The sequence below is a fragment of the Carlito syrichta genome, unplaced genomic scaffold, assembly GCF_000164805.1.
Source record: "Carlito syrichta isolate Samal-C Ts95f unplaced genomic scaffold, Tarsius_syrichta-2.0.1 Scaffold131632, whole genome shotgun sequence".
NCBI lineage: Eukaryota > Metazoa > Chordata > Mammalia > Primates > Tarsiidae > Carlito > Carlito syrichta.
In genome coordinates, this window is record NW_007075728.1 from 498,358 (window position 1) to 523,149 (window position 24,792).

The following is a 24,792-nucleotide window of genomic DNA, read 5'->3' on the forward strand; positions in this document are numbered from 1 at the left end:
ATATTTTAGTGAATAGATAGCGTCAGAGTAGCTGAGTAGTAGCAGATCTTTAAGCAAATATTCTAAGTAGTATATCTATAAAAATTAGTTGCCATGTTGACCTCTTTAAAAAGTTATCTAACTTAATTCTCTCTAGAATTTAAAGGTTTCCTTACCAGATGCAAAGATTGACTCTTTTTCAGTTAGGATACATCCCCGAGTACTGTTTTGACTTGTTTATACATTTCAGAATAAATCAAAAAGAAATATCTTATAATCCTTTCAAAAATCAACATACTTGCAGCATATTAAAATTTTATCTTGGTCCTGAAGGAGATAATAAAGTACCTTTTGATATTAAAGCCATATGTTATTTCTTCCTCAGAGAAAGGAAACTAACAGTGCCAAATAAAGGCCATATCTATGTTATGAAACTTACCCAGAAGGCAAAGTACTTTTTCTTTGACTAAAAAATCCTTTTTTAAAATTTAGAGCCATCCTAATGCATGTGAAGAGTGGTATATCACTGTGGTTTGGAATTGTATTTTCCTAATGATAAGCGTCTTTTCATGGGCAATTTATTGGTCATTTGTATATCTCCTTTCAAGAAATGTCTATTTAAACCCATGCCCATTTTTAAATCTGATTTTTTGTTGAGTTGTAGGAGTTCTTTGTATATTATGGATATTAACCCCTTATCAGATATATGATTTGCAAATATTTTCTCCTGTTCTGTGGGTTGCCTTTTCACTCTGTTGATTGTGTCCTTTGATATACCTAATTTTAAAATTTTGATTTATTTCATTTTATCTATTTATACTTTTGTCATTTCCAAGAGGTCATTGTCAAATCCAATTTCATGAAGCATTCCCTGATTTTTTCTAAGTGTATACTTTTAGCCCTTACATTTAGGTCTTTGATCCAGTTTGACTTAATTGTTCTATGTGGTAAAAGGTAATGATCCAATTTCATTCTTTTGCATGTGACTATCTAGTTTTTCCAGCACCAATTGTTGAAAGGACTGTCCTTTTCCCATTAAATGGTCTTAGCACCCTCATCAAAGATCATTTGACTAAATACCCAAGTATTCATTTCTGTGTTCTCTATTCTATTTCATTGGTCTATATGATTGTCCTTACACCAATATCTTACTCTTGAGTATTATTACTTTGTAGGAAGTGTCAAAATCAGGAAGGGTGAGTCCTCCAACTTAGTTCTTGTTCTTCAAGACTACATTGGCTATTTGGGAGGCCCTTGAGGTTCCATAAGAACTTTAGTATGGGTTTTTCTATTTCTGCAAAAACATCATTGGGATGTTGATAGGGATTGTACTGAATCTGAAGGTCACTTTGGGTAGGGGTATTATCTTCTTATATGGATTCTCTCATTTCATCTATGCAGCTCTATGAAGTAAGTATACTATTATTTTTCTTACTTGAAATGTGTGGAAACTAATGTTTAGCAAGATACAATAAGTGCCCAAGTCCCACATATAAAAAGAAATGATGCTGGAATCTGAACACAGGCAGTGTGACTCCATTGCCGAGTGTTCATAACTGCTTTACTATGCTGCCTTTCACAGCGTTGGCAGCACATGCAGTGATCCATATATTTCCCAGGTAGGAAGATGACAAAATTATTTCAGTTCCCAGTGGAAATTATTTGAATACATTTTTATTTGAATTACTACATTGTATTAATAAAAAATGAATTGCACAATTTGATAAAATGTAGAAAGTCCTTGCAGAAGGAGCAATGTAGGGAATAATAAGAGAGCTAAAGCAAATGAACATAAAGCTTGGACTGGATGACTCTTACCTCAGGGTACTAGGTCAAAGTATAAAGGAATATTATTTAATTAGAAATCTCTCTGGTTGTTTGAGGAACAGAACCATGTTTTCCAACAGTCATATTTGCTACATGAAAGACAGCTAAAAGAGAATCATAGATTTAGTTGGGAGAGTATCATAGATTTAGTTGAAACCATTGATATACCTGAGGAAGCCAAGTCCAAAGAAGTTATCTTGACTTGCTCATGTCACAGATCTGGTCAAGAGCACAGCCAGGTTAGAACCCAGACCCTCCAACTCCGACTAGTGCTCTTTAAACCTCAACATGCTAACTTATTTTTAAATAAATTAGCTTAGGTTGTCAAAAGACCATAAACTTTATTTAATCATTTAAAAAATCTTTTTTGAGGGCCTACAGTGAATAAGAAACTGTGCTAAATGCTTTTGGTGAACAAAGTTATTCGGATGTGATCTCACAGGATTTTTAGTTTGAGAAGGAACTAAGATGTATCTTTAGAAAGTATTACAAAGGTGACTTACAAATACTTGGGGGGTGGGGAGGTGGACAGAACATTAAACAGCAGGACATTTCTAAAAAGTTATTTCTGATTAATCTGCAGTAGAGAAAATAAGTGATAAAATTGAAGAAGTATCAGTTATGCATAAAGCAAATAGACATTTAATCTCTTTAAATCTAATCAGTAACCTGGTAAATGTTAACCTGGAATCAAGATTGTAAAACTATTTTGTATGATGGCGAATGACCCAGAGAATTGCGCCAAGTAAAGCCATACATAAGAATTGACATTCACAGCTGTTAGAACTCTCAAGCAGAACTCATCACAATTTCTCCACCAAACCACCTCCACTTTTGGTATCTTAGTCATAAGCATGACACCACAGTTCTCTTAGTCACCAAAGCTCAGAACCTGAGTAAAAACCTTTGAATCATTTTTATTATTTGTACTTTCTATTCTTCTTTTTCAGTGTTTTCTTCATCAATCTCTTCTTTTATGCTCTTATGATTTTGACTATTGTAATAACCTCCTAATTAGTCTTACTACCTTCTCTCATTAGTTCTGCACATCACTGTCAAGTCATTATTCTCAAAAGTACCATCTCTCTCCCTTTCCTATAGGATAAAGGTCAACATCCCAGACTATCAACAGTGGCAGAGTTAGATTTTAACTTCAGAAGGAAGGAAGCCTGGGGTGGGACTTGCCTTGTTGGTGTTTTGTTTTGTTTTGAAGATACCATGCCTTTTCCACTTGTCTCCTAGTATTACTTTCCTACTGTTTTCACTAGCATCTTTTCATCCATCTTAACGACTGGTTATGTCAACATATTTTAAATTATAGAAAAGACACTACATTTCAGGATAATTACGTTCAGGGGGAGAAACTCCTGCTTCTCTTTTAAACTGGGCTTTTGTCAGTCATTCCAAGGCCCCCAAACATATCCCAAACTGCCTTACCCATATTTATCTTCCACTGGTCCTCAATACTTTTCTAATCCAGCCAAGCTGGTTTGTCATTAATTTCCTAAGTTCTTCTCATAGCTTGGACTAAGGAGGTGGTAATAGACATGAAAAGGAGTAGAAGGGCATGCTATTGATGAATTGGATGAGCAGGGTGAAAGAAAGGGAGGAGTCAAGGAATGTCTTTCAGGTTTTAGGTTGCTCAACTAGATGGCTCATTGGGCTATTCACTGATGGGGGGGTAGATGAGTTTTGACAGAATTCCACTTTGGACATGTTAAATTTGAGATGCCTACTAGATATCCAAGTGATGATGACATGTAGGTAGTCACTTAAATAATGGATAGGGTTAAGGTAATTTAAGGTATTGTTATTAGAGAAAGGAAGCACGTTGTGGATCAGCACCTGAGACAGTTTAATATTTAGAGGTTAGATTGAGGATGAGGAGTCAGCAAGGAAAGACAATGTGGTCAATACAAATTATTAAAGTGTTCATGGAAGTATATAGCTATGCAAATAATACAATCAATAGTTTTCTAATTTGGACTTTTGATGTGTACATATTAGTAAGCTAACAAGCTATATTTTAATTCTTAAACTACAAATACAAACCTATACCTTTTCAAACTGGCTCAGCTGCATCACTATTTTAGCCCAAGCATAAGCAATTCTCTTTATTGGTACAATTTCATCTAACACTTAGCAGACCTGATCCACCACAATCTATCATTTTGTATCTAAATGGGTGGTTCCCCATATTTACAAAGATAACAGTATAGACTGCACCCTAAAATGGATGACAAATTCAAATTTATTAATGCACTGGAAATGTATATAATGTAGGTGTAAGTGGGAAATAACCATGGTTTTAAGAAATAACAGAGCCAAATGGGAATTAAAAATTTAATCAGAACATTACAATAAATATTTGGAAAAGAAACTGGAGAGAGCTTATCTACCAATTAATGGATGAAAAGTAGAAATTCCACTTTGGATTCATTGGATTAAGTTTTGTTCTAATTTATAGCATTAAAATTATGTCATATGTGGATGTAAAGTGGAAAAAAACCCACCAAAACCTTAGTATTATAGTATCTATATTGAGATATGCAAATAGTAGTACTTTAATAATATTCACATTGTGATTCTATTACTGGTAGTTCTTGATCTTTAACCTGCTTCAGAATGACGTGGAAGGCCTGTTAGCACAGATTGCTAGGCCTATAGTTAGGTGAGTCTCTGATTCAGTAGTTCTGGAGTGGGATCTTTGAATTGCAGTTCTAACAAGTTCCCAGGTGATGCTAATGCTCCTGGTAGTGTCAGGGACCATGTTTTAAGAACCCTTGCTACAGACTTCTCGGTCAATACTGAGAATTACATGTTGACTCGGATTTTATTCAGTACCTCCAAAGCAAAGACAGGGTATCTTGGAGAGGCTTTACAACCTAAAGACATTCACTAAACCTTCTTTTAAGTCCTCTGTAGAAACTGAAAAGAATCAGAACAACTACTATAATAAAACTCAAGAAATTAAAAGTATGCCTACATTACATTGTGAAAGCTTTTATCAGGAGTGGCAGTTGGTTAGTTAGTTTTAAGTTGTTGGGAGAAATGTATTGGCATTCTGGAGTGAGCCTAATAGTCATGGGTATCAGTTTGTATGTCGTACAGATGGACTGCAGAACATCCCATAATCCACTTATATGCAGCTTAAGAGAGTTTCAACTATAATGACAAGAAATGAACAAGTACAGTAATTCTAAGATATCTGCATGGATCATAACACCTTTCAGAACAGGAAAATAAGGAAAAAAAGGGAAACCAAAGAAAATAGTAAGATTCCTATTACCATCATAAGGTATTACAAAGTGCTTGCAAGTGCATTCAGATATTACAGCATATCACCTACAAGCAAAGTTACAAAATATAAAATAAAAACTAAATTAAATGTATTAAGCTTTTATTTAGTGTAATTCCTATGATGGTTAGTATATCTCAGTCACAAGCGATGATTCTTTTCCCTCTAAATTTTCAAAATCAATATATGGGAGACATGCAATGCTAAGTTCTTCTTTTGTACATCCTCTAAGACAACACTTTTCTGAGTATCCTCTACGTTTTCTTTGGGGGTGATTCCCCCAAAACAAATTGCTTAAGGTTTTAATTTTGTTTGCACTTTTTTTCTGAAATTTTACACTCTCATGAATATATGGATTAATATCATGTGATAAGGAAAATTCTCTTGTCTTATCAGGGGGTGAGTTCGCCTTTTCATGTGGATAGTGAGACAGTGACTGCATCTTCCAACTGTTTATTGCTTCTTCCTGAGAGGCAGAAGTAGACACTGTTGAGAGAGAAGAAAAAAAATCCTCATTTATTAAAATTTTCCTTTAGATGAAAATTTAATATTGGAATATGAAATCAGCTAATTATTAAAAACAAGTAATCACATTTTAAATAATAAAAAGCATTTTTTCAAAAGCTATATAAATTTTTAAAGTAGTTATAGTGTATAAAGAGGCTAATAAATCTTTGCACGTTTTTGTATTAACATTTTTGAGATATTCATATGCCATTAAAGTAATCATTTTAAAGCATATAGTTTAGGCTGGGCATGGTGGTTCAAGCCTATAAACCCAGCATTTTGAGAGGATGGGGTGAGAGGATTGCCTGAGCCTGCGGGTTTAAGACGAGCCTGGCCAATATGGTGAGACCTCGTCTCTACAATTAATCAAAAAAGTAACTGGGTGTGATAGCGCGCACCTGTAGTTCTGGCTACTTTGAAGGCTGAGGCGGAAGGATCGCCTGAACCCAGCAGGTCGAGGCTGCAGTGGCCGGGAGTGTGCACTGCACTCCAGCCTGGGCAACAGAGTGAGACACCAATTCAAAAAAACCCCAAAACAAACATACAAACATACAGTTCCGGCTAGGTGCTGTGGCTCATGCCTCTAATCCCAGCACTTTGAGAGGCAGAGGCTAAGATGATTGTCTGAGCCCAGGGGTTTGAGACCAGCCTGGGCAACTTGGCAAGACCTCATCTCTACAATAAATCAGATTAGCTGGGCATGGAGATGTGTGCCTGTGGTTCTAGCTACTTGGAAGGCTGAGGTGGAAGGATTGCCTGAGCCCAGCAGGTTGAGGCTGCGGTGGCCATGAGTGTGCCACTGCACTCCAGCCTGGATGACAGAGTGAGACTCTCCCTCGAATAAAATAAAATAAATAAAATATACAGTTCCGTGGTTTTCAATATATTCATTAGGTTGTGCAACTATCATCACTATCTAATTTCAGAACATTTCTGTCATTCCAAAAAGAAACTCCACATCCTCTAGCAGTCACTTCTATTTCTCTCTTTCCCTATCCCCTGGCAACCACTAATTGACTTTCTGTTTACTTAATTTAAAAGTAGGTTCTTTAAAAGGATTAATAAAATAGAACTATAGCCAGAATAATCTATAAAAAAGAAAGATGAATATAAAATACAGTAGGAAAAGAAAAAATAAGTCCAGTTACAGCTAAGGTTTTTTTTTTTTTTTTGAGTTGGAGTCTCACTCTGTTGCCCAGACTGGAGTGCAGTGGCCGCTCCCGGCCACTGCAGCCTCAACCTGCTGGGCTCCAGCGATCCTTCCACCTCAGCCTTCCAAGTGGCTGGAACTACAAGCACGCGCTACCACACCCGGCTAATTTTTGATTTATTGTAGAGATGAGGGCTTGCCAAGTTGCCCAGGCAGGTCTCGAACCCGTAGGCTCAGGCAATCCACTCACCTCAGCCTCCGAAGGCGCGGGATTACAGGCTGAGCCACTGAGCCCAGCTAAGCTAAGTTTTTTAAGTGAGTGAATATTATGAATGCTTACCACATTTAAAAATCAAGATGGAATATATGAATTCCTTGAAAAATACAAGATGCCTTAATTGGCACACAATGACAGAAAACTTAAAATGTACTAACAATATTTGAAGAAATTAAAAGTATTGTCATAGTTAACATCTTCAACAAAAACAAAAACCGCAAACATAGATGATGTTAGAGGTGGATTTCATTTTTTTTTTTTTGAGATGGAGTCTCACTCTTTCACCCAGGCTGGAGTGCAGTGGCACGCACACTCACGGCCACACCACCGTCGACCTTCTGGGCTCCCGCAATCCTTCCACTTCAGCCTTCCGAGTAGCCTGCAATACAGATGTGCGCTACCATACCTGGCTTTTTATTTTATTATAGAGGTGAGGTCTCACCAAGTTGCCTGAGCTGGTCTCGAACCCGCGGCCTCAGGCAATCCATTCGCCTTGGCCTCCCAAAGTGCTGGGATTGCAGGCTGAGCCACAGAGCCTGGCCTTCATTTATTTTTTAAAAACAGTAAATTTCAATCATATACAAGTTGTTCCATAAAAAGTTGTTCCAAAAGCTGCCCAGCTTGGCCAGGCATAGTGTCTCATGCCTGTAATCTCAGCACTTTAGGAAGTTGAGGCGAGAGGATTGCTTTAGCCCAGGAGTTCAAGACCAGTCTAGGCAATATAGTGAGACTTTGTCTCTACAAAAATAAAAAAATAAAAAAAATTAGCTGTGCATTGTAATGCATGCTTGTAGTCCCAGCTACTAAGGAGGCTGAGGCTGCAGTGAGTCATGATTGTGCTTCTGCACTCCAGCCTGGGTAACAGAGTGAGACCCTGACTCAAAAACAAACAAGCAAAAACCAAAATAACTGCCCAGCTCATTTTATGAAGTTAGTGCAATCCTTATTCCAAAACTAGACAAGAACCAATTAAAGATTTTAAAAATTCCTTAAAGCCCATTTTACTTGCAAATGTTGATTTGCAAGTTCTAAATCTGATATTAGTTACCTGAATCCATAAGCATACTTTACAAATATATTAAAAAAGAGCTCATTCCAGAAATTCAAGGATAGGTCAGGATCACAAAATCTATCAATGCAGTTTATCATGTTAATAGACTGTCATCCTCATTCTCAGCTGACTTTGTTTTCTACTTCTTAAGAAAATTGGAGCAATCTAAGGAAGACTTGCATTCATTACCTTTACCATTTCCTGTCCTCATCTCTTAACATCTATATACTTATACTCTGCCTTCTTACCTATTTCCACAGATGCACTTTACACTGTAAAGCAATTCCTGCATTTATGTATTACATCTCATCTCCTCTTGCCTACTCCAGAAGACCACTCCAGTAATCCTTCCTTATATCCTTCATCAATTTTTCACTTCTACTGAATCACTCCTATCAGCAACAAATGTTATTTCTCCCACTTATAAACACACACACACACACACACACACACACACACACACACACACACACACACACACATAGTGCCTCACTTACCCTATAGTTACCATTGTATTTTTCTCTGTAGTAAAAGTCATGACAAACTTGTCTGTATTAAAATAGCCAATTCTCATTTTAATTGACTTTTCAAAACACCCCTTCCTGATACACTTTCTTCACTTGGTTTCCTGGACACCACACTCTTTTTTCTTCTTACCTAACTAGTTGCCTCTTCTCTATCTCCTTTGCAAGTTTTTCCTTCCCAATTTTTTAATGTTGCTGTCTCCAAGGGCTCAGTCCTTGGTACTCCTTTTTATCTATGTTTGCTCTCTTAGCAATTTCCTCCAGTCTTATGGCTCAAAAAATTATCTATATACTTATAACTCCTAAATTTCTATTTTTGAACAAGATTTCCAAACTCCAGACTCATATATCTTACTTCCTGCTCAACATCCGCATTTCATTTCAAACTCAATATATTAAAACTCTACCTGAACTCTTCAAACTCAACATGTCCAAAACTGAACTACTTATATTGTCTTCCAAACCTGCTCCACTCAAGGCCTTTCCTATCCCATCCTTCCAGTTGTTCCACACACAAAAACTAAAGAGCTACTTAAGAAAAATGTTTTGGAGTCATTCTTGATTTCTTATCTCACATAAAATCTGCCTAAATCCAGAATATAACATTTTCACTACCTTTACTGCTACCAAACTCATCCAGCTGCTATCATCTCTAAGACCTTCCCTAACAAGTCTCTGCTTCTACTCTTGCCTCTCTAAAGTATATTCTCAAAACAGTAGCTAGATTGACCCATTTAAAATGTCAATTATGTCACCCTCTGCTCAAAGTTCTGTAATAACTCCATGCATCACACAAGTCCTTACAATAGTTTGACAGACTCTATTTTAATCATGTCTGTTACTTCCCTAACCTTATCTTCACTTTCTCTGTTTCAGCCACACTTACTTCCTTTGCTGTTCCCTGTATACATCTGGCAGAAGTGCCTTTGCTGTTTCCTCCGCCTAAATATTTTTCCCCTAGATATCCACCTGGGTAATTCCCTTATCAAAATCCTTCCTCAAATATTACCTTTTCAATAAGGTCTATCCTGATCACACTATTTAATACTATATGAGGGGAGACCCCCCCCAAAAAACCCAAATTTATTTGTTAAAAATTATGTATTTGTTCTTACATATTTAAACTTTGGTCACCTTAAAAATACTCTCCGTTTGATGCAATACACCTATCAAGATACTTTTTCCGCTGCTCAAAAGTTTCTGAATTCATCGATTTTGATCCCTTTTAGTGCTTCTGCTATGTTTTGTTTCACCTCTTACACATTAGGAAATATTTCCCTTTGAGGACTTTTATCCAGGGAAACACAAAAAAGTCACTCAGGGCGAGACTGAGTGATTGGGGGGGTGGGGCAATGAGGTCATGCCATTTTCAGTCCAAAACTGCTGAATGCTCAGTGTGGTGTGCATAGGTGCGCTTGTCAATCATCCATCATGAAAAGGGCAAGCTCATTGAAAGAATCTCAAAAAAAAAAAAAAAAAAAAATCACTGAAGCTGAATGCAGTCTCTCACAACAATGCAAGCTGGTAGACTGATGCTGGCAGGTTCCTAGAACACTTGCCTAGTGGGGAAAGCCTTCACCACAAGGGGATCACCCTCCAAAAAATAACTCCGTTTTTTTTTTTTAGTCTCTCTTTGTATAATAAATACATTGGGATGGTTGCCTATGAGAGGGGGAGAATGGGCTGGAGAAAGGGGATAAATGAGGACAATCATCATCTAATAGTATAATTTGTTTATGCTTATTGTCTATTGTCACTATTCTGTATGCTTCATGAGGGCAGAAGCTTTCGCTGTTCACTCTTACATCCCAAGCACCAAGAAGAATGCCTAGTACATACCCGGCACTCAAATGTTGTTGAATTAATATATAGAGGGATCCCTTATGGACTAGTTGTGATGATACCTGGAAAATAAAGAAACAAACAAACTAGAAGGGGTGGATGAATACTAAGAATCAGGGAATATGGTCAATATAACTGGAGTAGGGATTATGGATTATAAAAAGCTGATATTGAAACATTAATGTTTTTACCTGGCCCTAAGAGCTGGCATGCACCATACTCAGAGTTTAGAAATATATCAGCTTCAAAGTACCATATTCTGGGAGTAGATCTTAGAGATATGGCCCACACCTTCAGGATACACTAACAAACACACAATTTCAGAACTAAGCTAAGTAGTTCTGACATAAGCATCTTTTTTTTTTTTTTTTGAATTGGCATCTCACTCTGTCATCCAGGCTGGAGGGCAGTGGTATGCTCACAGCCACTGCAGCCTCAACCTGCTGGACTCAGGTGATCCTTCTGCCTCAGCCTTCCAAGTGGTTGGAACTACAGGCGTGTGCCACCATGACCAGCTAATTTTTAAATTTATTGTAGAGATGAGGTCTCGTCAAGTTGCCCAGGCTGGTCTTGAACCTGTGGGCTCACGCAATCGTCTCGCCTTGGCCTCTCAAAGTGCCAGGATTATAGGTGTGAGCCACTGTGTCTGGCTGAAAAAAACAATTTTTTAATAGTAGTGTGCCAAACTATTTTTTCTGTATAAGACTCAAAATAGATGATCAAAATATTAAAATTGTGGATTAATGATTTGCTCTAATACAGCAATGTGTCCTGCTGTTAAAAGCTAAATAAATATAAACTTTTTAGCTACATTAATCTATAAAAGAAATGACATAATTATATATTCTATATTGAAAACACATACCTCTCTGCAACTTCTAAATTATTTACTGGGAATTAAAAGGTCAGAATAAATGTCACCTTTCCTTAAATATTAATAATTTTTAAAATTTTAGTACAATGCATATCAATAACCTAAACCTATTTTTCCTTCTTCCACATATTTTAAAATAACTGTGGCTTTATTGCCACATATTTCCACTTCAGCAAACTGTTGTTTATAAACCTGTTCCCATAGTAACAGATTTAATGGGTAGGACAATTTTGAAATATTGTCAGTTACATTTTTATTTCTGAAAAGTCTTGTTTCATTGCAGCTTCCCCTCATTGAATTAGTGGCATTTATTCCTCACAGGGAGTGTAAATAACATCTAAACAAAGGGGTCATTAATAGGCTGTGAGTTTTAAAACCGAACATTTTTATTAAGAAAATTGTCTTCAGAGCAGGCTTTGTTGAGAAAAGAAATTCCAAACGCTGTTTAAAAAACAACCTCAAGCTTGGGGGTATGAAGATAAAATTTTGAGTACAGTATTATAGAATAGGTGGAGAGAGCACAGGATTTGATGTGGGGGAATGCCTCCCTTTCCCCAACATGAAGCAGAAAGGGAAAGCTCTCCTTGCATTTCTGGGAGAAAAGAAAAGAAGAGAATAAGGAAGAGGAAGGAGAAAAAGAGAGGAGATGAACTAGACTTTGTTACTTAAAAGTGTGAACTACCACCTAGCAGCATCAGTGTCACCTGCATATTAACAGAATTCTCAAATGATGCATATGCACATTAACGTTCTGAAAATCAGTAAACTAAAGCACAAGTAGATTTTGGGGAGAGATATTTCATTGTAAGAGAAAGACAAGGTGAGTTTAGATTTAGGTAGGTTTGATGGCAGAAAATGATAAAGAATCAGTCGCGTGGTTTCTCTCTTTAAAGGTTTCCCATCTCACTATAAGAAAGGAATTGGCAGTAGGAAACTGCTGTGGTTGGAGGGGTGGGGCACATTGCATCAATAAGGGTACCTCATCTCAAACCAGGTGAAGTGAGGACCAAAGTGAGGCTCAAATTTTACCTGTACAATGACTATTTGTATACCTATTCCTGAATTGTACCCCACATCTTTAAAATAAAAATCTTTTTAAAAGTTTCCATTCTCTTACCAATTGTATAGGTTTCACTCATTCAGGCATTCAAAAACAAGTTTAACAAATGTCTACAATGTGCCAGGCACTGTTTGACTGTTGACTTAGTCCTCTACATTAGGGTCTATTTTTTGTCCTGATAGTCTACTGGTTTCCTTAATATCAGAAATCTTTTGCAAGACTTGTTAAAGTGAAATCAACTGAATTACTTTAAAGGGCAATAATTTTCCTCCTATGGATAGACTATATATAAAATGCATTTTCTTTTGAAATGGCAAACCACATAGGGACTAAAATGTGTTAGTCACAAACATAAAAACATAGTACGAAGGTATCAGTGGATGTGAAACAAGAATTTTCTTCTTAAAGACTGTTTGGAAACATTAAGTATAAATTCAATATATCTTAAGCACATACTGTGTGAGGCCCTCTGCCTGGCATGTCAGATAAACAGATGCATGAGACAGTCCCCATAATACAGTATGGTAGGCAGGGAGTGAGACTTGTGCTGTCGCACAGGCTCTGCATTTCATGTTAATGTTCTGTTTTTGTTTTGAAATTCTCAATAACTTTATCTTTGAACTTGTAAGTGAAGCACAAGTACATGAATTTTTAAATGAAGCCTCATAGGAAAAAAGACCATGCATGTCAGGAGAGGAGATATGGAAACGAAAGGAAAAAAGCTTTATATTTTAGTACCTTTAGTGGCCCTTTCCTGCTTTTTGAACAAGGGGCCCTGAATTTTTATGCTGCACTGAGTTAGGCCAATTATGTAGCGCGTCCCCATGATAGTAAAATAGGTCGTGGTAGAAAGAAGAATGGAGCGACTAGCCATCACAAGGTCAACGATGACTTCACAGGGAAAATTATGCTTAAGTTGGGCTTTGGAGGGCAAAAAGGAGTTTGCCGGATGACACGGGCGTTCCAGAAAGGGCAAGTGGGGGAAGGAACAGCATCCTTACATAAATGTGTACACTTATTTCCTCCAAGTAAAAAACAAAAACAAAACAAAACAAAAGTTCACAGAGGTTTTGTATTTTCTCAATATACTCGTTTTCACAAAATTTTATTTACCTGTGTACTAGGCATACATTCCATTTCCCGGGGAAGCTCACCTGGCCAAACAAATTTGAGGATAGGAAGTGTACACGCCTTGGGTTTAGATTTTTACCTGGTTTTGTGCCTCTTCCCCCGACCGAGAAAGGGGTTTGGGGGCTTCTGAAGTGGTCGGGCATGAAGGCGTCAACCTTCTCCGAGGCCTGGGGAACCAGCCGTGCCAAAGAGGGCTCCTCCTCGAAATGGAACCGGCTCCAGTTAGCACGGCCACAGAGTTTTACTATTTCTTTCACCAGGTGCCTGCCGCACAGCTTCCTGGCTCTAGTGAGGTCGCTCAGCTCACAGGAACACCGAGCCAGCAGGAGCCCGAACCACAGAAGACAAAGGCAGAGGAGGCGCGGCATCCCTGAGACCCAGCTGGGCCCTCAGGGAGGCGCAACGGCCGCACCAGACCCGGTTCTCTCTGCGCCTGCGCTCGCGCCCGACCGCGCCGCGCGCGAGGGCGCCCTGCGGAGTTCTGAGCGCTTGGGAGCCTCGCGAGAACGCCACGGCCCGGCGCCGGGCGGCGGTGGGGGGAGCCTTCTCCAGCCCGCCCGGGTCTCAGGCGACCGAAGGCAGCAGGCCCGGCTCCTAGAGCGAAAACCCAAAGTGCTCCCGCGCTGTGTTTGTCTTCCCTTCGTCTTTAGGAGACTCACCAAGGGAAGCGTGAGAACGGAGGACCCCGTTCACCGATAAGGTTCTTATGAAACCTGTGGCGTCCTCTACCGCTTGCCTGGGCGTTAATGAGGCGTCGCCTCCCACAGAGAAACCTCGTCTCCATCATGGTGTTTATGTTAATGGAGGTGTTCACTTTGGTGCGCTTGTTTGAGTACCTCTGTCCCTGAGACCCCGAGCTTCATGAAGGTGGGGCCTGGCGCCCGGTTGGCGGCTAGCTTTGCGTTGAGACTTCTGCGGGTCTGAGTAAGCGCATGTGCCTTTTAAAATCCGACTCAACGCTTGCTCAGAAAATCCTACGGGCCGCGGGGAGGATTGGGCCTTCGCCTCCATCTCCAGAACCAAGAGGCAGGATGCTGCCCTGAGGCACTGGCTCTTTCTGGTTAGGGATTGTCGAACTGGAACTCGCAACTCGCTGGTGGCAGGAACCGCTGGAGGACTGAGTAACGGCATGAACTGCAAGTCCAGATGCGATCGTTTTTCTCAAGAGGGAAGAGGCAGGGACGCAATCGGCGTCGGTCTACGGGTGCGCATCTCCACGCCTGGCCAAGTATTTTATTTTTCGTGGAGATGAACGGTGTGCCCCAAGCTGCTTTCGGACTCCTGGGCTCAAACGATCCTCCCACCTCCGCCTCCCAAAGTGCTGGGATTTCTGGGGTGAGCCGCCGTGCAAATTTTTATTTTATTTTGAAGTGTGTTGGTTTGGAAGGATGTGCTACCTGCCACAAGGCGGCACTCGGGGGCCGTCTCAGGAGCTGTCAGTTTTAGGATGCCACAGCCACGGGTGCCGGCTTATCAGTGAGCTTCTGGCCACTTCCCTTCACAGTTTTACTGTTTTCTCCCTTACTTTTCTGTCTTATGACTCTATGTCTTTCTTTTCTTTTGTTTTCTTTTCATTTTCCATTTCCCCAGCTTTGCCCTGCTTCCCAGTGGCATTCCTACACGCAGTTCAATTAACTGACGATTGGAGTTTTTAAAAGGTTGATGTACTATAGTATAGTTTCATCACCTTCTTTGTAAAGCAACTCATGTGCAGCAATTAACCCCAGAACTTTATCAGGTAAACTCGATGAGAAAGGAAAATACTGATCATATTCAGAGGAAGGAAAAAAAGCCAAAAAAAACCCAACAACACCTCTGAAGCAATATGTGTCAGAACTTGCAAGTTTGATTCTGACTCCCATTCTCTTTGCGCACTCTACACCCTCGCCCTGCTACTCATTGTTAGCACTGGAAAATGAGTAAATAGAAAGAAGACGAGAGGTGGGCGGCTCAACAGCAACACAGGCTTGTTCCCAAGAAGGACCCATGGTGGGGGTCACCAGATAAGTCCGGAGCCCCACTTTGCTTACATCCTAGGGGCAATTACAGTTGTGGGGTGGGGGGGGGGTAGGAGTGGGAAGGCAGTGACCGGGGGACGGTGCACAGTTAAATAAATATTTTCGTTGGGAAAATTTAGCAGCTATCACATTGCTAGGGTAACTAAGGGAGTTACTTGACCTTGTAGTTACGATAAAGGTTGCTTACCAGGGCATATTGTCACGGTTTTGGGCGTTGCTAGTAATTTTTTTTTTTTTTTAAATCTCTGCTAGCCTTTACAAACGGCAGGGGAGCCTAAGATGTTTCTAAGGCTAACACTCATTACAAACTGACATAAAATATATTTTACTACTGTGTATGTTTACTGTCTCCTACCATATTGTAAGTTCCATGTAGGTAGGAATTTTTACCTATCTTGTTTACTTTGATATCCTTGTTGCTTTGAAGAGTGCATGGAACATAGTAGGTGCTTAATAATAATTAAGTGTTAATAGTTATAGTTCATAATATTAAATAATAAATTAAATGTTAGTGACATCAATAATGATGATACGTGAATGAGTTACTAAATTAAATTAATTTTTAAAAATGGTGAGTGAATGAATGAATAAATGAATAAATTCCCTGAGCATTTACTTCTTCCTTTATAGCCAGTTTCAGACTTCTGTCATAATTATGGTTCAGGTTTATTTTATTTATTTGAAACCTGGGCTGTATCTTCTTATTTATTTATTTTCATTTTCATTTATTTCGAAGATGTGGGGTACATTGCAGGATTAGGTAGATAAGCGGTCATCGTACAGATAACGTTTGGGCCTCCCTAGTCCTCACTTCACCTGGTTTGAGATCAGGTACCCTTATTAATGTTATGTGCCCCCCTCTTTTCCTGGCAGTTTCCCACTACTGCCAATTCCTTTTTTTGTAGTATTATGATAAATGTTCAGGGTTCACTTATGAGTGAGAACATGTGGTACTCAGTTCTTTGTTTCTGTGATAGATCTCTGAGTATGATAGACTCCAAATCCATCTAAGTTCCTGTGGAGTTCATAATTTTGTCCTTGTTTATGGCAGCATAATATTTCATCATGTATATGTACCACATTTAAAAAAATCCAGTCCACTTTGAATGGGCAGTACAGCTGATTCCAGGTTTTTGCTGTTGTGAGTAATGCTGCAATAAACATGTATGTGCAGGTATCTTATTTATAGAATGATTTGAGTTTCTCCAGGTATATTTCCAGAAGAGGGATTGCTGAGTTGTATGGGAGGTAAATATTTAGATCTTCTAGGATTCACTACATTGTTTTCTACAGAGGTTGTAAAGTTTACACTCCCACCAACAGTATAGAAGCGTTCCCTTTTCTCTGCATCCTCTACAGCATCTGTTGTTTTGAGTTATTGATGATGGTTATCCTGACTGGAGTTAGGTGGTATCTCAGTGTGGTTTTAATTTGCGTTTCTTTGATGACTAGTGAGGCTGAGCATTTTTTCATGTATCTGTTGACTGCTCATATGTCTTCTTTTGAGAAGTGTCTTTATATCTTTTGCCCACTTGTTAATAAGGCTTCTTGTTTGTTCTCTTTTGGCATGTTCGAGTTCCTTGTAGATCCTGGATGTTAGACCTTTGTCAGATATACAGTTGGCGGATAATTTTTCCCATTCTGTAGGCTGTCTCCCTACTATCTTTATGGGTTATTTGCTTTGCAAAAGCTTTTCAGTTTGATGAGATCCCACTTGTCTATCTTATCTCTTATGGCTTGTGCATTTGGGGTTTTGATCAATTGGTCGCCTATTTCAAGTTCCATAAGGGTGTCTTCTACATTTTCTAAGATTCTTATAGTTTGAAGTTTTGTGTTTGGGTCTTTGATACACTTAGAGTTGATTTTTGTGTATGGCGATGGGTAGGGGTCCTGTTTCAATCCTCTGCATGTGGTCAGGCAGTTTTCCCAGCACCATATCCTGAATAGGTTCTCCTCTTCCCAGTGGTTGTTAGTGGAGGCTTTGCTGAAGATAAGTTGGCTGAGAAGTTGAGGTTTTGCTTCCAGATTCTCTATCCTATTCTGTTGGTCTGTATGCTTCTTCTTGTACTAGTACCAGCCTGAGTAGCCTTATAGTAAAGTATAAAGTCTAGATATGTGCTACCACCCACTTTGTTTCTTTTGCTAGGGGTTGTTTTCACTATTTGGAGTCTTTTATGTTTTCATATAAATTTCTGTATTGTCATTTCCTAGTCTGAGAAGAATGATGTTGATAATTTAATAGGTATTATGTTGAATCTGTAGATTGTCTTTGGTAGGATGGACATCTTAACAATGTTGATTATACCAACCCATGAACATGGAATATTTTTCCATTTGTTTGTGTCTTCTTTGATTTCTTTGATCAGTGTTTTGTAGTTTTTGTTGTAAAGGTCTTTCACTTCTCTGGTTAGGAAGATTCTGAGGTATTTTTTTTGTGTGTGTGGCTATTATGAATGAGATTATGCTTTTTATTTGGTTATCTTCCTGTTTGTTGTTGATGTATAAGAATACAAATGTCTTTTGTGTGTTTATTTTGTAAGTTATTTATCATTGCAAGGAGGTTTTTGAGAGATTCAAGGTATTGGATCATATTGTCCACAAAGAGGGATATGTTAACTTCCTCTTTTCCTATTTGGATACTCCTGATTTCCTTCTCTTGTCTGATTGCTCTAGCCAGGACTTCCAACACTGTGTTGAACAAGAGAGATGAAAGTGGGCAGCCTTGTTTTGTTCCAGTTTTCAAGGGAAATGCTTTTAATTTCTATCCATTTAGCAATATGTTGGCTGTGAGTTTATTGTAGATGGTGCTTACTATTTTGTGATATGTTCCTCTGTGTGACTAGGTGTTCAAGGGTTTTTATCAAGAAGTGATGCTGCATTTTATCAAAAGCTTTTTCTGCATCTAATGATATAATTATGTGGTTCTTTTCTTCAAATCTGTTGATGTTTTAAATTACATCTATGCTCTTTTGGATGTTGGACCAGCCCTGCATCCCAGGAATGAAGCCTACTTGGTCTTGGTGGATGATTTTTGAGATGTATTGTTGGATTCGATTTGCTTGAATCTTGTTGAGAAATTTTGCATCGATGTTTATCAGGGGTATTGGCCTGTAGTTCTCTTTTTTTGTTGTTGTATACCCGGTTTGGGTATCAGTGTGATGTTAGTTTCATAAAATAATTTGGGGGAGTTCTTTCTTTTCTATTACATGGAATACTTTCAATAGGTTTGATATCAGCTCCTCCTTGTATGTTTTGTAGAATTTCACTGGAAAGACGTCTGGTCCAGGTCTTTTTTTTTTTTTTGGTAGGTAGTTTTCTTGTGATGGAGTCAATTTTCTGGGTTGTTATCAGTTTGTTTCATATCTGAACGTTTTCTTGTTTCAACCTTGCAAGATTGTGTGATGTCAGAAAGTCCTCCATTTCATTTAGGTTTTTGAGTTTGTTTCCATATAGGTGTGCATAGTAATCGCTGATAATCTTTTGTGTTTTGGGTGGGGGGTTAGTTGTGACTTGATGTTTTGCATTTCTGATTTTGTTCATTTGGGCTTTGTCCTCGGTCAATATGGCTAAGGGTCCATCAGTTTTGTTTATCCTGTCAAAGAACCAGCTTTTTGTTTTGTTGATTTTTTTCCTATGATATTTTTGTCTTCTGTGTCCTGTATTTGGGCTTTTACTTTTGTGATCTGGAATCCTCTGCTGAAGTTAGTGCTTTGGTGATCTTGTTTTTCCAACTCCCTTAGGCGATTTGTTAGGCTGTTAATTTGTGATCTTTTTAGTTTCTTTTTTTAAAAAAAAATATATTTTATCTTAAAGTTGTGGGATACAGTTAAGGGTTAGGTCTACAAATATTCATTGTGCAGGTACCCTTGTTGATGAGGTGTGCCCCCCTTTCCCCAGACAGATATTGACTATTATTAATCCCATGATCTTTCTAGTTTCTTGATGTGTGCTCCTACACATATGAATTCCCCTCTTAGTACTGATTTCATGGCATTCCACAGGTAAGGCATAGCTTCACTTTGTTTCCAGGAATTTTTCAATTTCTGTTTATGTTTCTGTGTTGGCCCGGGAATTGCTCTGCATCATGCTGTTTAGTGTCCATGTTTTTGTGGGTTTTAGGGGAATCTTGTTAATGTTGGTATTTATTTTTATTCCACTGTGGTCTTAGAAGGTGCATGGCAATATATTGACCTTATGAAATTTGTTTATGCTTGATTTATGGCTGAGGATGTGGTCTATCTTGGAGTAAGTTCCATGTGGTGATGAGTAAAATGTATATTCCATGGTTGTTGGGTAGAGTGTTGTGTAGGTATCCATTAAGTCCATTTGGTCAAGTGTCAAGCTGAAGTTCCAGATATCCTTATTGATTTTTTGGCCTCAGTCCGTTAGTGGGTTATTTATGTCCCTAGCTATGATAGTGTCAGAGTTAATATCTTTTTTTTGTTTACTTAGTAGCTGTTTTATAAAAGCTTAGTAGCTGTTTCATAAAAGCTTGTTTGGTGCATGTTGGGAGCCAGCCTTGGAGGCCCGCCTGATTGACAAAGTCCAGGTGCGCCGAGGACCCCCAGCTGCAAAGCGAGTCCGGGCAGCTGAGGCCCTTCTGTCTTCCGTCTTTGCTGTTGATACCGCTGAAGAAATTCTGTGCAGTCGTGGAAGAAGAAGATGGCATGTTTATGCGAAGAATCACAGCTAACCTGGAAATGTCATGGTTTATTTTTCCATTTTCCCACTATGCCACTTGGCCTTTTCTAACATATGCAAGGGTTAAACTCTGAAGCACATCAAGAATGCTTTCTTTCACTTGATTATAAGTTGCTAGATATTGCTTAAGTAATAAATGATATAAGTATATTCACTCCTTATTTGATTTAGAATTATGCAGTTTAGTGTTTAGACATAAGGATTTTTAGAAAACAAGTTTATAGTAAGTTCATTATGAATTCATTATAAGTTCTAACACTTATCTAGGAGTTTGTAGGTGATTTATAACATTGTTTTCACTAACTTAGGACAAAGATTATGTTAAGGTTTTTACTTAATACTATAGTTAAAACTCTAAGTTAACATTTATAGAGTAGGTTTTCACTAAACTCATAATATAATAATCAGACACTTTTATGACAAGATCAGCTAAAACAGAAAGCAACCTTGAGGGGCCTGGGAAACATTACTAAAAGTTTCTTTTGAGTTCTTTTTAGAAACAAGCACTGCAAGATAAGAGAAAAGTAACGAGGACATCTGGACAAGGGAGGCGATCACAGGACTCTGAAGAACATAAGAGCCTAAGATGAGAATATTCCTGACACATAAAGAAATATACACTTAAAGAAACTTTCTTGAAACATTTGTAATTTGGGACATTGGACTGAGAGTGTCATTGTTGGCTTTATGAATAAGACGTTGTTTGGAGGCCTATGGGAATCTTGGTTTGTTCGCTACTAAGACCACTAGCTGGTAACTTTTAAAAGACATGAATGTGAAAGAGTTTTCTTTGTCTTGCCCCTTCGAAAATGGTATAAAAGCTCTGTATTAACTAGCATTAAATTGTCATCTGTTCAAGAAGCAGGTGTCTGTGTATATGATCTTCGTCCGTCGCCTATCCGTCTCTCCTTCAACACCTCCTACTACCCTTGCGGGGCGGGCCCCCGCAGGTGCATTTATGTTTAGGATGGATATTTCTTGCTGATGGATTAACCTTTTATCATTAGGTGTTGTCCTTCTCCATCTTTTAAATTTTTGATAGCTTGAAGATTGTTTTGTCTGATATTAAGGTCATGACTCCTGCTTTATTTTGTTTTGTGTTCCCCTGAAAATTTGTTTTCTAGTCTCTAACTTTGAGTTTGGGAGTGTTCTTTGTATTGAGATGTGTTTCTTAGAGCAAATTGTTGGGTCATTTTTTTTTTTTTAATTTAATCCACTTTGCCATTCTATGTCTCTTCAGTGGTGCTAAATTTAGTCCATTCATGTTCAGGCTGATTGTTGAGATGTGAGTGTTTATCCCTGTCATGAGGCTCTTATAAAATTCTTTGTTGTTGCTGGGTTTTTTTTCATTTTCTTTTAATTTTTTGACTGATATATGTGTGCATTTTCAATTTTGCAGTCATGATGCATGCTGTGTTGATGCTCTGTTTTCTTCTATCCTTGGAAAGAGCATGGTCATTATTTTCTTTCTTCTGTACTTAAGACTTTCTTAAGTGTCTCTTGTAGAGTTGGTTTGGAAGTAGTATAAATGCTTAGGGATTGGATGTCTGGGAAGGATTTTAATTCTCCATCAAGGATGAAGCTTAGTTTAGCTGAGTAGGAAATTCTTAGTTGGAATTGTTTATCTTTGAGAACTTTGAAGATTGGTCTCCAGTCTCTTCCAACCTGTAGTGTTTCTACAAGTAGATAAGTCTGGTGCTAGTCTAATTGGTCTTCGCTGGTAGGAGTCTGAACTTTCTCTCTTGCTACCTTTAGGAATTTTTCTTTTATACCTACTTTGCATAAGTGAATTACTATATGTCTAGGCATTGGTCTTTTCTTTTGGTGCCTTGCAGTGGTTCTCTAAATCTCTTGTGTTTGGATGGTCACATCTCTGATGAGATGTGGGAACTTTTCTTGGATGAGCTTGTGGAATGCTTGTTCCAGGTTGCTCTCATTCCCCTTTTTCTGTTTTAGGGATACTGTCAGGCATAACTTTGATCTCTTTATGTAATTGTACATCTCTTGAAGATTTTGTTCTGTCTTTTTAAGCTTCCTTTCTGTTTTTAACAGATTGGATTAGTCCATATTTTGGTCTTGCAGCTCCGAGATTCTTTCTTCTGCCTGGTTAATTCTGCTTTCTATGCTTGTAAATTTATAATTTATATCATTTACTGTATTCTTTGTAGCTTGTATTTCTGAAATTATTTCTTTCAAGTTTTCACCTTGCCTTTCTTGGTTCTTATTTATCTTTTACAATCATTCCTTGATCTCTGCATTTGTAGTCTGAGACCAGTTAATCTGGGTGTTCTTCATTGTTTGGGTTCCAAAGTCAGTGTTCTTGTGCACTATCTTTTTTGGACTTTGTGGGGTGCCTGTGTATTTTCCTCAATTTCTCTTCATTTTTGATTGATTTTTCTCTTTTTACTTCCTTTGCTTAGTGGTAGAGGGGGCAGTTTTCACTTCTTGCTCAACCCCTTATTCTTCCTTTGGTAAGACCTCTGTATTTGTTTGATTTTGAATCCAGGTTGGGGGTGGGGCGCTGTACTGTCCTTGTGCAGCTTCAAAATTTGGATAAGAGGGTCAAATGAGAAGATCTACATAAAAGTTGTGAATACTGGAGATTTCCGGCAAGATGGTGACGGGGCAGCTTGGTCTGTGAGACTCTTTGTGAAAGAGAACACACATAAAGACTCTAACTCTCTCCCGAGGGCTGCAGCTACCATCGTTGGCAGCCTGATTTTCACACGGAGCTCAGTTGCCACCACCACTCAAACATCATGGTGGTCTGGGCCACTGCCACAGCTGAGGATGCCACCACCGCAGCCATCGCCCCGCCCATGCCTGAGGTGACCCACGACTTCGGACCATGAAGCCCCCGCAAGCACAATCTACTGAGATTGCTGCCGCCGCTGCCACTGCTGCCGCTGCCACTGCCACCGCCATGCCATGCCCCTCACCCAGAGCCAGGCTCATGGAGCTCCTTCAGGGTACCGGCAGGCGGCTGCCACCACTGCCGTTACCATCGCCTGCTTCCTCCCATCCTGGGCGCCCTCCAACTTCTGCCCTGCCTAAAGATCAACTGGAATGGTAAGATAGCACCACATGCTGGGGATCCAAGTAACAACATCAAAATGGGAAAGACAGAAGCTCTTCCCCCTTGATAAATAGACAAGGCCAGATCTGAGTGATAGACTGGGCAGGGAGCCCAGATCTGAACTGCCCTTCATAGAAGGCCTGCGGCAACTGGCCCTAACTGTGAACAAATCTACCAGCCTGCAAAGACAGCTAGAAATCAGAGCTGAAAGGACATTGAACTTAAGGGAAAAGTCTCAGAGTGTACTTGGTTGGTTCTCTTAGTTTACTGACTTTAATCTATTCTTTTTATTTTGTTCTTTTTTTTATTTCTCTGTAAACTCCATCTTTGTATAGAGGAATAGCACACCAATAAGGAGGTTGGTTACTTGTACATTAGCATCATTGTATGTTTTAGTTTTTTTGTATGGTTATTGGTTAGTTTGTAGTTATGGTTATTGTTTTTCTTTTTATTTGTTTCAGTCTTTGTGTCTCTTTTCATTTGTTAGTCAGCATGCCCATCTGTTTTCCCTCTTACTCCTCTCTCTCTCCAACCCCCTCTTCCCCCCACTGCCTGTTCCATTCTCTTCCCTCTGTTAACCTCATTTTATTTTCAGGGAGTAAACCTGCAACCCCACTGCATGGACAGATTCAAAGGCAGTGGGAAGTAGGTTTCAGATTATCCATACACCTATTGGCAGATATTGGGATCTGCAGATAAATTTTGAATCACAGCCCCCCATTAATTAAATCTCAAAACTGCAAAAAGGACTGCCCCCAACCTACAGTCCAAATCCAGAATTGAATGAAGCAAGAGGATATACATAGGGAAGGATAGGAGATTGAACAAACAGAAGTAAAAGCAACCCCTCCACCCCTGAATAACAGAAATAAGGAAGATGGGGAAGTGGAGGGAAGGAAAAAAGGAGGAAAAATCTGCACAAATAAAGAAAAACCAAAAGAAGAATATAGGTCTCATACAGACCCCTGGGAGATCAGACACTGAGAAAACAAACTTTGGAACACAAACAATGAAGAGCCCCCAGAATGACTGGTCACAAGCAACAAACCCAGACATTAAGAAATTAATAGAATAAAAAAATTGAGGAGAGATAAGAGGAAAATAGGAAGGAGATAATGACAGAAATAACAGCAGTAAAGAATACTGTGATGGAAATAAATAACAAAATAATAAGCATGGAAAGCAGAATTAGCCAAGCAGAAGAAAGAATCTCAGAGTTTGAAGACCAAAATACAGAAATAACCCAAACTGTCAAAAACAGAAAAGAAGCTTAAAAAGACCGAACAAAACCTTCTAGAGATGAATTATTACTTGAAGAGACCCAACCTAAGAGTAATTGACCTTCATGAGGCAGAGAGAGAGAGAGAGAGAGAGAGAGAGAGAGAGAGAGAGAGAGAGAGAGAGAGAGAGAGAGAGAGAGAGAGAGAGACTACACTGGAACAAACATTTCATGAAATCATTCAAGAAAACTTCCCTG

The 24,792-nt window shown here is 38.9% G+C and overlaps 1 protein-coding gene across 1 annotated transcript; it reads right to left on the reverse strand.

The window, feature by feature from the left end:
* Window positions 1–5,231: 5,231 nt before the first annotated feature.
* Window positions 5,232–13,888, reverse strand: INSL6 (insulin like 6). The gene is made up of 3 exons (XM_008049300.1): window positions 13,600–13,888; window positions 6,058–6,071; window positions 5,232–5,570 (listed from the first exon to the last, which is right to left on the reverse strand). Exons 1-3 carry the CDS (start codon window positions 13,886–13,888, stop codon window positions 5,232–5,234), a joined length of 642 nt encoding a protein of 213 aa, XP_008047491.1.
* Window positions 13,889–24,792: the final 10,904 nt, after the last annotated feature.

Coding starts and splice junctions, on each gene's coding strand:
- INSL6 (XM_008049300.1), bottom strand. CDS start 13,888: ATGCCGCGCCTCCTCTGCCTTTGTCTTCTGTGGTTCGGGCTCCTGCTG.